Consider the following 15,782-nt stretch of genomic DNA (forward strand, 5'->3'; position numbering starts at 1 on the left):
TGTGTGTGTGTGTGTGTGCAGACAACCTCGTGTTGGCCTTATACAACTGTGTGTGTGTGTGTGTGTGCATGTGTGTGTGTGTGTGTGTGTGTGTGTGTGTGTGTGTGTGTGTGTGTGTGTGTGTGTGTGTGTGTGTGTGTGTGTGTGTGTGTGTGTGTGTGTGCAGACAACCTCGTGGTGGCCTTATTCAGCTATGAACCCAACCACAACGACGACCTGGGCTTCATGAAGGGAGACAAGCTGAAGATCCTTAACAAGTAAGGAGTCACTCTGGGCACACTTTAGCGGACAGCCGTGGACAGAAGAAGCTGTGTTTTTGGGTGAGATAGATAGATAGATAGAGAGAGAGAGAGAGAGAGAGAGAGAGAGAGAGAGAGGAGGAAGCCACGCTGGCTGCATGCTAGTAAACCCCAGACCAGAATCTACAGAAATGTCTTCTAAATCCTGACAGTGTTTCTGTCTATGTCAAACTATTTCATGCCAACGACCCACACCCACACGATTACATGTATTTGGACGCAGACCTCCGTCTCCAGGTTCCCTCCATGAAGCAAATATATGAGTTAAAAGCGTTCGCTGTGAATGAACATATACTGGAAGATTTGAACACGTTTTCATGTGTGTGTGTGTGTGTGTGTGTGTGTGTGTGTGTGTGTGTGTGTGTGTGTGACGTGTGTGTGTGTGTGTGTGTGTGTGTGTGTGTGTGTGTGTGTGTGTGTGTGTGTGTGTGTGTGTGTGTGTGTGTGCGTGTGCCACCAGGGATGATCCAGAGTGGTACATGGCAGAGTCGCTCATCACAGGCCAGAGGGGCTACGTTCCGTACAACTTCGTGGCCGCCATGAACACAAACGAGACAGAGCCGTGAGTCACACAGGAAACACTGCTGCATATATATATGCTCCGACAACCACCACAACACTGCTGCGTAGAATATATATATATATATTCTCGGGCAGGGGATGTGGTTTAGAGATGTACTGTATAGTGTGCGAGTGTGTGAGAACGTATCAAGGTTTATTATAGTTAACTACAAACAAAAAAAAGATAACTTTAAAATCTGAAATTATATAGACCAAATTGCCCATAGTTTTTTGTCCTTTCAAAAAAATTAATTTATAACAAGGGATCTTTTAGGGATGATATGATCTATTTATTAAGATCCTATATCATGGATCTATATTGCAGTCCATGAGTCACACTTCTTTACATTCTAACCTTTGCTTGTGTGCTTGTGTGGCGTTCCAGATGGTTCTTCAGGGGCCTGTCCAGAAACGACGCCATGAGGCTGCTCCTGGCTCCTGGGAACACTCAGGGGTCCTTCCTGCTCAGAGAGAGCGAGACGTCGCCAGGTGAACCACCGGCTCTTTTTGCAACACTTTCTGACCTGAGATCAGATTCTAAAAATGTCTTAAATCCTGACAGTTTAAACAAAAAAAATAGCAGACCTACAAGCTCATAGCGCGCCACCGAGTGGCGCGCTACGAGCTTGTAGGTCTGCTATTTTTCAATAGCTAAAGCACAACATAATGCTAACACCAAAATGGGTAAACAACCAAACAAGGCCCATTATAAAAATATATATAATGTCTCCCATTTAGGCCCTGAAGTCGATTCTACAAATGTCTTCTAAACTCCTGACATGTTTTCTGAAAAAACCTATGTTTCTACGTCAGTGTTTCTTACAATTTACAATTTAGGCATTTAGCAGACGCTCTTAATCCAGAGCGATTTATACATTAAGCAAGAACAAAAAAAAGCATGGGAATAATCACATAAAAAGCATTTATCATGAAACATGCGTAAGCTAAGAACGTAACAGTGGAATATCTATATAATGAAACTATACATATATACTATACTATTCTAGATACATATGTACTATGAGGTGCTATGACTACATACAATGCAATTATAATGCTGTCTGCTTACAGTAACATGCTATAAATCTGTATAAAATGCTATCTAAGTCTACAGAAATGCTATCTAAGGGGGGGTATAGGGTATAAGTGCTACGAGCCATGACTTTCAGGAGTCTTAAAAAGGTGGGTTTTCAGACTATATACGGCGGAAAGATTGGGAGTGATGCTGCAGTTCTGACTGCAATGCGGGATAAGTGCATTCCACGGTTTCTCAATATTTCATGTTTCAAGGACGGCCCCAAAATGATATGTAATACAGCCCCTCTTCCCTGCAGGGTCGTTCTCCTTATCGGTGAGGGACCTGGACCACGACTCGGGAGAGACGGTCAAGCACTACAGAATCCGCAACATGGACAGCGGAGGGTATTACATCACCGCCAAGATATCCTTCCTCTCCCTGAAGGAGCTCGTCCAGCATTACTCACGTGAGATGAATGTGTATAGAGCAGTGGTTCCCTAAAGCCTTTATTCATGTCAAGGACCCCCCCCAAAATGATACCCATTAGCCCGCGGACCCCCCCATTTGAAAATATATATTTTTTATGGCTCTGGCAGTGTTTTCACCGATTTTCATTTCAAGGACCACCCACTCTAGAGTTCTCAAACTCTGCCTGAACCCGACCAGGCCCGACCCGACATTTTAGGGCCGGGCCGGGCCTAAAATGTATGCTAATCAGTAGGGCAGGGCCGGGCCGGGCCTGGGGCTCCATGAAAGAAAAAAATATATATATATATTGAATTTGTTTAGAATAATAAAAATAATAGTTCTGTTCTGTCTGTTTGTGTATTTATCTATTATGAAGATGGTGCTGACTGGCGTTTCACTTTTACTCTGTGTAGAGTTCTCAAATTCTATACACAAATCCGACCAGGCCCGACCCGACCCGACATTTTAGGGCCGGGTCGGGCCTAAAATCTATTCTAATCAGTCGGGCCGGGCCGGGCCTATAGGGCCTGATCAGTTAGGGCCCAGTTAGGGCCGGACCTTAATTTTCGGGCCCGATGAGAACTCACTCCCCCCCCATTTAACCCATTCTGACCTGAGATCAGATTCTACAAATGTCTGTTTGAAAATGACAGTATAGCAGACCTACAAGCTCGTAGCGCGCCACTCGGTGGCGCGCTATGAGCTTGTAGATCTGCTGTTTTTCAATAGCTAAAGCATAACATGATGCTAACACCAAAAGGGGTGCCCGCCCCAAAATGGGTTAATGGCATTTCCATCTCTGGGGACCCCCAATGTATATTGTAAAATCAATGTTAATTGAACTATATGAGAGTGCACACATCGAACCAAATGGACCCCTATATAGGGCCATATGGTTCCACTGGTACACTCTCTGAGTTACACAGACCCATAAGGGTCCATTTGGTTCCTATAGTTATCATTTAGCTGCAGCTGGGGACCCCCTGGAACTCACTCAAGGACCCCTAGGGGTCCCCGCCGGACCCCACTTTGGGGAACCACCGGTGTAGAGGGATACGGATCACCACATCATGGTCATATTATCATGATCATACTAACAATCTTTTAACCATTTGCTGTGGATTTGTCCCCCGACTTTTTTTCCTCTACACACCAATGTTTGTTTCGTTTTCTTTTTTACCTTTCAAGCTTCCCCCTTACCTCTGACAGTACACAAATGGAACCGAATAATCCTGTGAGGGTCCATTTGGCTCTATGTGTACACTGTCAGAGTTACATACTTGCAAGGGTCCATTTAGAGTAGACCCTAAAATCCACTTAGAGAACCACAAACGGAAATCTACACGGTCACAACGTGTAGATCTGCCATGATTTTCATAAAAAATGCTGACCTATTTTTGTCAAATGTTTGCCTGCCCTATACTATATGACACGACCCCCCCCAGACCAGGGAAGCTATAGGGTTCATGCTTGCTTAAAGGGATGGTGACATTAAAAAATAGGTTTTGGAATTGTTTTAGGTTTTCTAATCTCAATTGCACCCAAAAAACATGAACTTTTAACATTCAGTAGATTTTCTGTGATCTGGGGTTTTCTGGCTCAAACTAGGTGCTCAGATTTTCCTGCTGTTTGTGATGTAAGATCCTGCAAATCCCATATATTATGTCAATGGGATTTGCCAGCAGATGTCACTGTTTTCACTGTGTTGCCTGTTTTCATTGTAGCTCAAAAGACTTCCAAACCCCAAAGAAAACTTCAGACCACAGAAAATCCACTGAATGTTCAAAGTTCAGGGTTTTTTTTGGGTGTAATTGAGGTCCTAAAAGAAAAAAGAAAAAGAAAATGAATGTCATAAAACCTTTAACGACCCTATTTCGGACCACGCTTTGTTTGTCTTTTTGGTGGTGTGGCGCATGCAGGCGAGGCGGAGGGGCTGTGCACGCGGCTGGCCAAGCCGTGCCAGTCGAAGGTTCCCCAGAAGCCCTGGTGGCAGGACGAGTGGGAGATCCCCCGAGAGTCCCTCAAACTGGAACGCAGGCTCGGGGCGGGGCAGTTTGGAGAGGTCTGGATGGGTGAGTGCTGCAGACAAGTTGGGCACCGTCGGGACATGAAAAGTTGGACAATATTGGAGAACGAGAGTTGAGACTATAGAGAGCAACTGCATGTATATATAGGGTAGGCTGCTATACAGTTATGTAGCCAGAATGGTCGTTGCGGCGAGAGGCAAGTTACGCAGCTGCAGCCAATACACAGCGACGATTGCGGGGCAAAAAAATGGGAACGGCGCTATAGAGAGAGACCACCAGCGTGGGTCGGGGGGGGGGAAAAAATAATTAATTAACAGACCAGTCATTCCCCCAATTAGTGCGGGGACATTCAGACCCAAATGACGAGCACGCGCGCCACAAATTCACGGGGCCACCCGCGCTCACGTAAATACGCTTGCGTTGTCGCGCCGCGACTTCTCGGCGCAAAAATAAACCGCAGGTCTCATTGGAAATGAACTATAGGCGCGTTATTATATCGCTTCACGTTTGAAAGGCCCTTATTAAGGCACGCAGAGCAAGTCACTCTAGAACACTATAGTCTGCATGCCCTTGCCAGTGTTTTTGAGCGAACCCCGGTGTACCGCGTGTGTGGACTCTATATGAACCTAATACACGTTGGGGTGAGTTGTCACACATAATGACGGTTGATGTTCGTCTGCACCGAATCAGCCAATCAACCTGCGTGTGGGAACACTTTTTTAAACGCCTCCAGGCATGCAGCAGCCCAACGTTAACGTGTGGCATTGGCAGTTTATAGATGCACTTTCGCTTGCACAGTTTGATCACGCGCCCACAGTTGCTCAATCTGGCTTTGGGCCTTCATATACTGACGGTGTGCGCTTTCCACCATCGTAAGGCATTCCCTCAACGCAGCCACAACCACAGGGCTTGTTTGAGCTGGTTGGTTGGAACCTATATCGACTGATGTCACGTATTATTAACCTTAACACGGTAGCTTAACTCAAACAATTGTTACCTGCAGGAGAGTGAATGCTCCTCATTAAACGGTATAGCTTATCATAAAATCATAAGCACATTAATCGTCCTTTCATTCATAAAGATCCATGGGTTTAGTGTTACATCGTCTGTGTGGGTTTTAAAACCTTTTGTGTCAAAATCCCAACCATGGCACACCCGACCGTATCTATGCAAAACAGCCTCTGGTCTGATTGTGTTGTCACTCACCACCAGATGTTGGGCTGTTTTTGTCAATTTTTTTTTATTTTATATTTTTACCATGTGGACATAGAAACTGAGCGGACAATAATAATAAGAAACACATATAAAGAGATAGCCCTGAAGACCACAGAGCAGGTCTGTTTTTTCTGAAGATAACCTGGAGACTTGACATTCAGCAATTGGGTGTATAATGATCAAAAAAAGAACATTATGATGGTGTGTAAATTAAGTCTTTGCCACAGACACATGTTGTCCGTGTACTGTACGTATATTGATAAGCCCTGGTGAGTACAGTATATCTGTCCATGTACTCTGTGTGTCTCTCTGCTGCAGTAAATGATTTACAGTTAATAAGCAATAATATGTCAAATAAGCAATAATTATGTCTAACTTTTAATTACCTTTTTATTTATTTTTTATTTTTTCAGACAGCCAGCAATGGGTAAAACACTCCCAATGTTTTGTCTCTGTGACACATTTAGGGGCCGCAATCTGCATTCAAAGATTTTCCTAGAAGCATTGGTCGAAAATGTCCCTGTGGAAATAACTAACCAATCAGGAAGTAGACCGGCAAATCAACCAATGACAAAGCTTCTATAGGAAAACCTTTGAATGCAGATTGCGGCCCCTATAGATTGTGTCACAGAGACTAAGTGTTTTTTGGGAGCGTTTTACCCATTTCTGGCTGTCTGAATACAAAAACAAAGAAGAAAAAGAAGGGTCTTTAAAAATGTTAACACATTATTATTGCCTATATATACTTTAGTGGAGACTGGAGAGGTAAATATTTACAGGTATTTACAGTCCCACCACCACTCTTTGGCAAACACAACAATACAGCTTCCAAAACGACCGCTTGCATTATAGTCCTAAAAAAAAATGTCCTTCGGTGGAATGCGTCTTCGATGTACTATACAACCAGCAGCACCATGGCCACTGTCATATCCCATGAAGTGTTCATCCATGCGTGTCAGATCAGTTCGGCAGCCGTGAAGGACTGATGTTGATTTTTTTTTAAAGGCTTCTAAATCCTAATAGTTTTCTATGTCTTCTACATCCTGACAGTTTTCTGAAAAAGCTATGTTTCTATGTCAGTCGTTCTTCGATCTTTCAAAAATAGCAGACCTATACAAGCTCGTAGCGCGCCACTGGGTTTGAGGTCAGATGTAGAGTTGCTGGCCAATATTGTTGACATCAGGGACCTCCATATATGGGCATTATTCCCATATATGGGCTTGAATATTGGTCTCCATCCCTGGTGATGTCACGTGATGTCAGGGTGTACCAACCAAACAACTGACTGACGGGAAATGCACAATTTAATAGTAAACGCAACAACATTGTATTCAAATATGAGGAGACGGGAGAGTAAATTAAATGTATATGAAAAAGATGTATAACAAGTTGTAAATAAATGTTTATGATGCTCTCTCTCTCTCTCTCTCTCTCTCTCTCTCTCTCTCTCTCGTCTCTCTCTCCTCCCGGTATACTGTTTTGGACAGCTGTGCTCTTCAGACGGCGTCTTTGAGTAGAAAAGCACTAATACGTTCTGGAATGTTGCCTTAAAGGACAGTAAATTAGCTTACTCCCCTGATGGGTTAAACGTACGACTGTACATCATGTGCAACGAGGATGGTGTGTGTGTGTGTGTGTGTGTGTGTGTGTGTGTGTGTGTGTGTGTGTGTGTGTGTGTGTGGAGGGTCATCAGGTCTCAATTGAGTTTGACAACCAGCCCATGACATTACATCACCGATGACTAATCCTAGACACACACACACAAACGCACCGTACGCACACACACACACACACACACACACACACACACACACACACACACACACACACACACACACACACACACACACAGCCGCACACAAAATGGATTCTGTTGCTAATGGCTATGCTAATGGCTATGCTAAATGAGTAAATCAGTGGTTCACGAACCTTTTCACGTCAAGGACCCCCAAAATGATACTCATTAGCCCGCGGACCCCCATTTGAAAATATATGCCATGGAGGGACCCCCATAAGAGAAGATTTTTTACAACTCTAGCAGTGATTCTCAACCCGTTTAATTTCAAAAAGACCCCCACATTGAGATGTATATTAGTCTACAGACCCCAATTTAAAGGCATTTCTATCTCTGAGACACCCCAATTTATATTGTGAAAACAATGTTAATTTAACTCAGAGAGTGTTACATTTGGTGCCGTCCGTTTGGTGCCGCAGGTTCGACTCCCGAATCCCGACGGCCTTTGCTGCTTGTGTGTCCCCCCCCCCCCCCCTCTCTCCCTGTTTCCTGTCAGGTTACTTTCAACCTATTAAAGGCAGGAAAAGAAAATCTTAAAAAAATAATAATAATTGACACTGGGTGGAAAAAAAGGGTTGCAAAATCGGTGGGATAAAAAATGATAGGAATTTATTTTTTCTTCAAAATAAATAAATAAATGCATGTCGGTTGACGACGTATATACCTGCAGGTGTGTACAACGGCGACCGGAAGGTGGCCATCAAGAAACTGAAGATCGGCAGCATGACGGTGGAGGCCTTCCTGGCCGAGGCCAACATGATGAAGAACCTGCAGCATCCCCGGCTGGTCCGTCTGTTCGCCGTGGTCACCCAGGAGCCCATCTTCATCATCACAGAGTACATGGAGAACGGTTAGTATAGTACTCGTCTTCGTCGAGTGTTCGTCAGTGTTGTTTTTGGCAGCAATTTTTGGTTTTTAGTTTTAGTCATAGTCTCTTGCATATAGTTTTTCATTCAGTTTTAGTCACATTTTAGTCACCTGGAATGATTTTACAAAAATAAATCTGGATTTCAATTCAAATAATAGCAAAAATAGATGATCTACAAGCTCAAAATGCGTCGCACCGCGGCACGTTTTGAGCTTGTAGATCAGCTATTTTTGCCACGACAGTAACGTAATAGACAATGGCGTGTAGAAATATATTGGCCTCTCCTTCGCAAAGTTGCCCACCCCTGGTTTAAGTGGTTAAACGTATGAGTATAAAATATATTTTCAATCTGTCCTATAATGGAAACGATGATATTCTCTCTACTGTATCTTTGGGGGGAAAGATCAGATTGACATATTTACGTATACGTTAATATGACGTATAGACGTAAGACGTATGCTATAACGTAAAGATGTAATGCAGGGGGTGCCGTGGATGAAAAGGTTATTTACAGAAGTAAGCCTATGAGCCAGAAATGTTTGAGAAGCACTGCTACACAGCCTCCGGTCAGCATTCTTACGTATTGTAAGGATTTATATGGGCGACAGGTACAGTAACCCAAGTACAGAACAATTCATAAAGGCCGTGCAAACCCTACAATGAAGGTGAAATCCAATAGACGTCACCGAGAGGATCGGAGGTTTGTTTTCTTATTATTTTTCTCAAAAGGCAAAGGAATATACGTGGCCCCTGGGGACTACTGTCTTATATGAACGATTACTCATGCTTCGGCCGAGACTAAATCCAACCGTATAGTCAAATTAAGCCTTTTCCTTTGGCTGAATCATTCCAAAATATGTCTGAGCGCGTCTGCACGAGTGACTCTCTCTCTCACTGTATAAAGACCTGAAAACCAAAGACGGTGCAGGTCCAGGTAAGCTGTTGCACCTGGGGACGGCCACACACACACACACACACACACACACAGACACACACAGACACACTCACTCACAGACACACAGACGCGCGCACGCACTACAGTCAGCCCGGTGTCATAGCCTTTCAGGATCTAACATGTTGACCCGTTATCAGAAAGCTGGATCTGGGGAGTGATTTTGAAACAAAGAGCGCAGGGTGTTTACCTGCTCGCCTGTGTGTTCTGCCTCTGGTCGTGACTCACACACGTCTTTTCACATGCAATCTCCACTCCAGCGAGTAGCGACTCTGTACAAAAAGGAATCAAACACCTTTTGATCCTTATAGATTTGCTTTGGATTCTAATGTTTGCTATACACACACACAAGGATATAGACTCGAGGGATCGGGGGCTGTATATATATGTGTTCATTATCTGCGATTATTTCGACAATGTAATTATTGTGTAAACAAACAGGAATAGGGAGCCGGTCTGGATGCTTGCCATGGGGGCCTCTCAAAACATGCCCTTCTGCTCCTCCTATACACGAGAGAGGCTATTTTGAGCTTCGGCCTCTTGCACTCTGCGCCCCGAAAGGGTTTCAAAGTAAACGTGAACTTTCGCTTGCTTTCCTCCAGGCAGCTCTCTGACAGTGAGTCACGCACAGGAGGGGAAGTCTCCACCATTAGCAGCATGGGGGGTGTTAAAATAAGAGTGTGTTAATATCCAGGAGGGGAAGTCTCCACCACTAGCAGCATTTTTAAGTAGCCTTGCCGAGCCATGAGGCCCATAGGGGCAGGAGCCTATCTCCTGTTTCTGTAGCGTGAGGCAGCTTGATGTACAAGTGCACCCCCTGGACATGACGCTAGTATGTCGCAGGGACTTTGGTATGACCCGGCCGGGTATCGAACCCCGACCTCCCAGTCTCAGGGCGGACACTCTAACCACAAGGCCACTTAGCAGCATGGGGGTGTTAAAATAAGAGTGTGTTAATATCCACTAGGGGAAGTCTCCACCATTAGCAGCATGGGGGTGTTAAAATAGGAGAGTGGTATCCAGCGACTCTTTGTTCACTGAGACCGCCCGTCGAGCCCCGATGATGCGTGGCTCACTTCCAGAGTCTGCATGACATCTGGGCGCACACGCGCGTACAGAGCTATACACATGAAAGAAACACTGGAGCCCGATATACGTCTTCGTACAACAAATATCAAAATGTTTAGAGTAGAGGTTTCCAAAAATATTCATAATGTCAATTGTTTTAAGCCTATAATCAAGGCATCTAAAGCTCAAACCACACCAAAGGGTCGGGTTACCTTAGAAAAACGTGTCCCGACCCGACTTCTTTGGTGTGGTTTGGGCTTAAGAATCCTGGTGAATCATGATGACCAATAAACCTTTGATTTTGTGATAAAAAAAGAAGCTAAACAAAGAGTATTTATTAAATATAGTACATCATACAATTACATATTAAAAACAACAACACAGAATCAAAGGATTCATGGCCATTAATCATCTAGGCTTAAAAGAATAATATAAATACAATTGGAAATCTCTACGGAAAGAATTAATTGCCGATTTCCAGGGTTTATGTGTTATTAACTTACATTTTAAACGAAATTGTACTACCGTAGGCCTACATAATAGTCTACATTTCCCGACAAGAAAGTGAACACAGACACAGATCCCCCCTCCCTTCAAGCCATCAGACGCAGCTCGGACGAGGCCATTCAGCATTCAGTTTCTCTCCTTTAAAGGACAACTTAAGTTTTTTTCAACCAAGGTTCATGTTTTAGGTTGTTATTAGAGAAAGTAAAAGATGAGTGTTCATTTTTTTTCATTTGCTGCTTTCTTTCGTTTTAGGGATTTTAGCTCTTTTTGACAGGGGGGCGGGGGCATTCGAGTATGGGGCTAAATATTATGTATTTCTTTACTAAATGTTATGGTGATTTATTTTTGTATTATTTACTATAGTCCTAATAAACCCCAGGAAATTACATCTGGCCACAGAAGATCACAGGATCTACTGAATGTGAAGGTAGCCTACTGGGGGAAGACTTATACTGTGTGTATAGGCTCAATATGTCAGTTTGTCACATTCAATAGATCCTGTGATCTTTTGTGGTCAGATGTAATTTCTTGGAGTTTATTAGGACTATAGTAAATAATAAAAAAAATAATTGCAATAATATTTTGTAAAAAAAACACATATTTAGCCCCATGCTCGAATGCCCCCGCACCCCTGTCAAAAACTGCTAAAATCCCAAAAACAAAAGAAAGCAGCAAATGAAAGAAAATGAACACTCACCTTTTAGTTTCTCTAATAACAAACCTAAAACATGGACCTTAGTTGAAAAAAAATAAAGTTGTCCTTTAACTGTATATCTTTCAAAGGGTCGGAGGTCGGGTCACAGACAAGACCAACACAACGGGACAAATGCCACAGCCTCGTTCATCCCCTATAGAGCGCCGCAGTCCCCGCCCCCTTTCAGAAAAGCGAGTGGCCCAGGAAGTGGAAGCCTGCATGCATTCTCCCATCGGCACTTTTAATATAATTTATTTAAAGACGGTTACGCCGCGGACAAAGCCAATTCGGATCGTGACGAATCATGACAATGAACACAATATTTTGGGACGATCAAATCATTAGAAAGAAGAAAAGAAAGTCAGGAGACAACACAATTTGTTTTATTTTTCGTCTTATAAATTATTTGATCGGCCCAAAATATTGTGTTCATTGTCATGATTCGTCACGATCCGAATTGGCTTTGTCCGCGGCGTAACCGTCTTTAAATACATTATATCAAAAGTGCCGATGGGAGAATGCATGGGGCTTCCACTTCCTGGGCCACTCGCTTTTCTGAAAGGGGGCGGGGACTGCGGCGCTCTATACTGGCCTATACTATACATCCATGCTGTAATATATTAAAGGCATATCAACACACAATACTATACGCTTATTCTATATCGATTTCAGATTAAACCCTTCGGTGGTGGGGGGGGGGGGGGGGGTCACGTTTCCTTTACATTACGACAAGGAACAATTACAAAAGTACACGGGGAGACGCTTGCGAGGCGACAGCACGCAGTGACTATAGCCTGTGTGTTTGTATTATGGCCGTCTATGAGAGGCCAGTAAAAAAAAAAAAAAAACGGCTTTCCACATGAAGCCGTCCCCTTTGTCCCTTTGTGTTCCCCGGGATCCACGTGTGTGGACGCCCGGGGGACACAATGGCGTCCTCTGTCTGTCTGTTGTCAGGAGGAGAAAGGATGGCTCGGGGAGGCTCCTATCATCGCCGTCTCTCCCCGTTTTTTTTTGGGGGGGGGGGGGGGGGGGGGGTTTATTAGCGAAGACAATAAAGATGGAACATAACATAGGCATGGCCATCCTTGCCTTTTCCTCCTCTGACCTTGACGAAGGCTTAATGTTGCTTTGACTCTCGACCACTTCAAACGAGAGCTTCCTGACTGAGTCAGAGGCAGAGAGACAGAGAGAGAGAGAGACAGCGACAGAGAGAGAGAGAGAGAGAGAGACAGACAGCGACAGGAACAGAGACAGAGAGAGAGAGAGAGAGATAGGAGTAAATGTCCTTCTGGCCTGCCTGCCACAGCCATTCGTCTTTTCTTAACCCATTAAGACCTGCCTGCTCCTGCTCTGAATCCGAAACAGTTTTCTTTTAAAAACAAAGTATGTTGCTATTATATGAGTGGTGCTCAAACGTTTTCATGTCAACGTCCCCCAAAATGATAGGTATTTGGCGTTCAGGGACAGAAGCAAGGATTTGAAGTCCAAAGATTTTCTCACATTTTCACGATTTATTTTCTGTCGTTGCAGATCTACAAGCTCATATAGGGTGTCACTTCGTGCTGTGCTATGAGCTTGTAGATCTGCTACAGTATACTTTTGAATAGCCAAAGCCGAAAATAGCGGTTATAGAGTATAGTTAAAAAGCAAAATAAAAGTTACACAGACTAGAATGCGTTCCCCGCGGTCTTACTGGGCTAAAAGGCATTTCCTCGGGGCAGAGCGCGTGGGCCGGGCAGGGGTCTGGGGGGGGTAGGGGTATTGTTCTGTCGCAACTCCTAATCAAAGTGTGACACAGAGCCTCCGGAACCAGCTGGCCCAGTTGTCAGAGAGGCCTTGCCATCATCTTGACCGATGCTCACTCAGCTATAGCCACACATCCTGTCTCGATGTTCCAACTTGTGTCCTCGAAGGTTGAAACAGCTATTCTGGTCTATCGCCCATCTATTTATGTGCAAGGGTGGGTTTTTTTTTTATATATGAGGAAATTATGATTAGGTTTCTGAACAAAGGTTTTTTTTTTTAATGCAGCATTATTCATTTTTTGGTAGGATTCTCATGACTCACTCATGGCTACTATATTATCATTTCATAAAAACATGTATTTGAGCACAAACAGCGTCTGTGATCAGAGAAATACCGCGAGTAGAAGAAAACGCTGGACATTAACGTGTTTAATTCTGACCCGAGATCAGATTCTAAAAAATGTCTTCTACATCCTGACAGTTTTCTGAAAAATCCATGTTTCTGTGTCAGTCGTTCTTCCATCTTTCTAAAAATAGCAGACCTATACAAGCTCGTAGCGCGCCACTCGGTGGCGCGCTACGAGCTTGTAAAAGCTTCGAAAAGTCGAAGAGCGACTGACTGACACATAGAAGACATTTTTAGAATCTGATCTCAGGTCAGGATGAAATGGGTTAATCAGGCCAGCACATCAAAGTATACACCGTGTCAGCCCCGGCTTACAATAATACACTATATATTGGATATATTGTCTTGCAGGCAGCTTGGTGGACTTACAATAATACACAGATATATTGTCTTGCAGGCAGCTTGGTGGACTTACAATAATACACAGATATATTGTCTTGCAGGCAGCTTGCTGGACTTCCTGACAACTACAGAGGGCGGCATGTTATCCATCAACACGCTTATAGACATGGCCTCGCAGGTACGTGATTCACTCCGTCTGTAATATACGTCTATCTCTGTATACATCTTTCACCATATGCTGCACATCAGCACAATATTCAACCCTCTTTATATCAACAAGGTCCATTATTGTCTTCACCGGGCCGAAGTCACACGCACGCACGCACGCACACACACACACACACACACACACACACACACACACACACACACGTGCGACACAAATGTGTCGCGCGTGTGTGCGCGACACAGATGTCTCCGTGGCATTTACAAAATTAACCTAATCGGATGTTGGCATATAATAGTATAATTAAATATTCCCGGTATAACAGATAATATCAGACTATATGGCTGAACTTTGAGAACTTTCTTAACCCAGAATGTTCAGAAGTGGCACGACTCGATAGACCGGGACATATCAGAATATAAACAATAAAAGCAATGTGATACAATTTCTTCAGGGATATAGCCATTACAACTTTTGTCAAGCTGGCATGGATATTGAGATTGAGACATTCATTTTTTCAAAATAAAAGGTGCTAAGAGCGCCGCCTTCCATTCCGTGTTTCTTCCGTTGGTCCGGTGTTGTGTACGTTGTTTCAACACTTTCATCTTGGGCATATCCCTGAAAATCAATTCATCGTGACATCCCCCACACAACCAAAAGTGTATATTCCATGTGGAGCATTAACCTTTTATATCTGGAAGACTTTTTTGAAATCCGGCCGCATTGTGAACTTGTAGATGGGGCAATTTTTGAACAGCACATTTACAAGTGTTTATAATGCATGTTTCGTAATAATAATAATCAAAATAAAAAAAGTAAAAGTACTGGAAATTGGAAGTACTCGAGTATAGTAAAAAAAATACCTCAAACGTGTGTACAGTACTTAAGTAAATGTACTTAGTTAATTTCCACCACTGGTCATCTGATGTGATCTGATCTGGACAAGAGGCCGTTCCGTGAACGACTGCTCGTTATCTAAAATGATCTCTCTCAACTCCCGAGACTCACACATCGTCGTGCCACCAAAGCCACTGACTCTTATTTCACCGGTTGCACAAGAAATGGACAGAATGAATTGTCCGTGTGTGTGTGTGTTTTTAAGAATCTGCACCAGCAGTGACCTTATATAAGCTCATTGAGTGGAGTGTATACCCATACCCACTGCCTATACCAGGCATAACCTTTGAAGTGCTTGCACAATGAGTGGAAATATAAATGTACATTGCCTGCCATGGCAAGAAGTATATAGCTGGCCTGCGTTAACCTCTGTCAAGCTGGTGTGCATGCAGGCCAACCTTTTTTTGTGTGACGTGACGACACCTTTTGTGTTGCCCTCATGGCAACAGTCCAATATACCAGTTGCGGAATCGCTTGTGGAAATGGTTTATCAAATATATACAAACAAATCATATAACCGTCACTCAATAGTCGTCACTTCTGGCTGTTGACTAACCAGTATAAGACGCCCCATGGAATGCTGGCAAAAGGATTCAAGATAGAAGAGGGTTTATTTGTCACTCCCTTTGCCTGCCTGCCTGCCTGTTTAAAAAAATAAATCATATCATAATTTGAGCGGCCCCTACGGTATACCAGCTCAGTGGCCTTGTGGTTAGAGTGTCCGCCCTGAGACTGGGGAGGTCGGGGTTCCGAT

The 15,782-nt window shown here is 43.7% G+C and overlaps 1 protein-coding gene across 1 annotated transcript in view; it reads left to right on the forward strand.

Annotated features, from left to right (window-relative positions):
* Positions 1–15,782, forward strand: part of lck (LCK proto-oncogene, Src family tyrosine kinase) — a 37,146-nt gene that overhangs the window by 9,903 nt on the left and 11,461 nt on the right. Inside the window, exons 4-10 of the mRNA XM_080784393.1 lie at positions 167–257; positions 760–861; positions 1,246–1,349; positions 2,195–2,344; positions 4,266–4,418; positions 8,054–8,237; positions 14,071–14,143. Coding sequence (XP_080640519.1) covers positions 167–257; positions 760–861; positions 1,246–1,349; positions 2,195–2,344; positions 4,266–4,418; positions 8,054–8,237; positions 14,071–14,143 — 857 coding nt within the window. The remainder of the gene's footprint in view (positions 1–166; positions 258–759; positions 862–1,245; positions 1,350–2,194; positions 2,345–4,265; positions 4,419–8,053; positions 8,238–14,070; positions 14,144–15,782) is intronic.

This window comes from Protomyctophum bolini (genome assembly GCF_963924005.1).
Source record: "Protomyctophum bolini genome assembly, chromosome: 15".
Lineage (NCBI taxonomy): Eukaryota > Metazoa > Chordata > Actinopteri > Myctophiformes > Myctophidae > Protomyctophum > Protomyctophum bolini.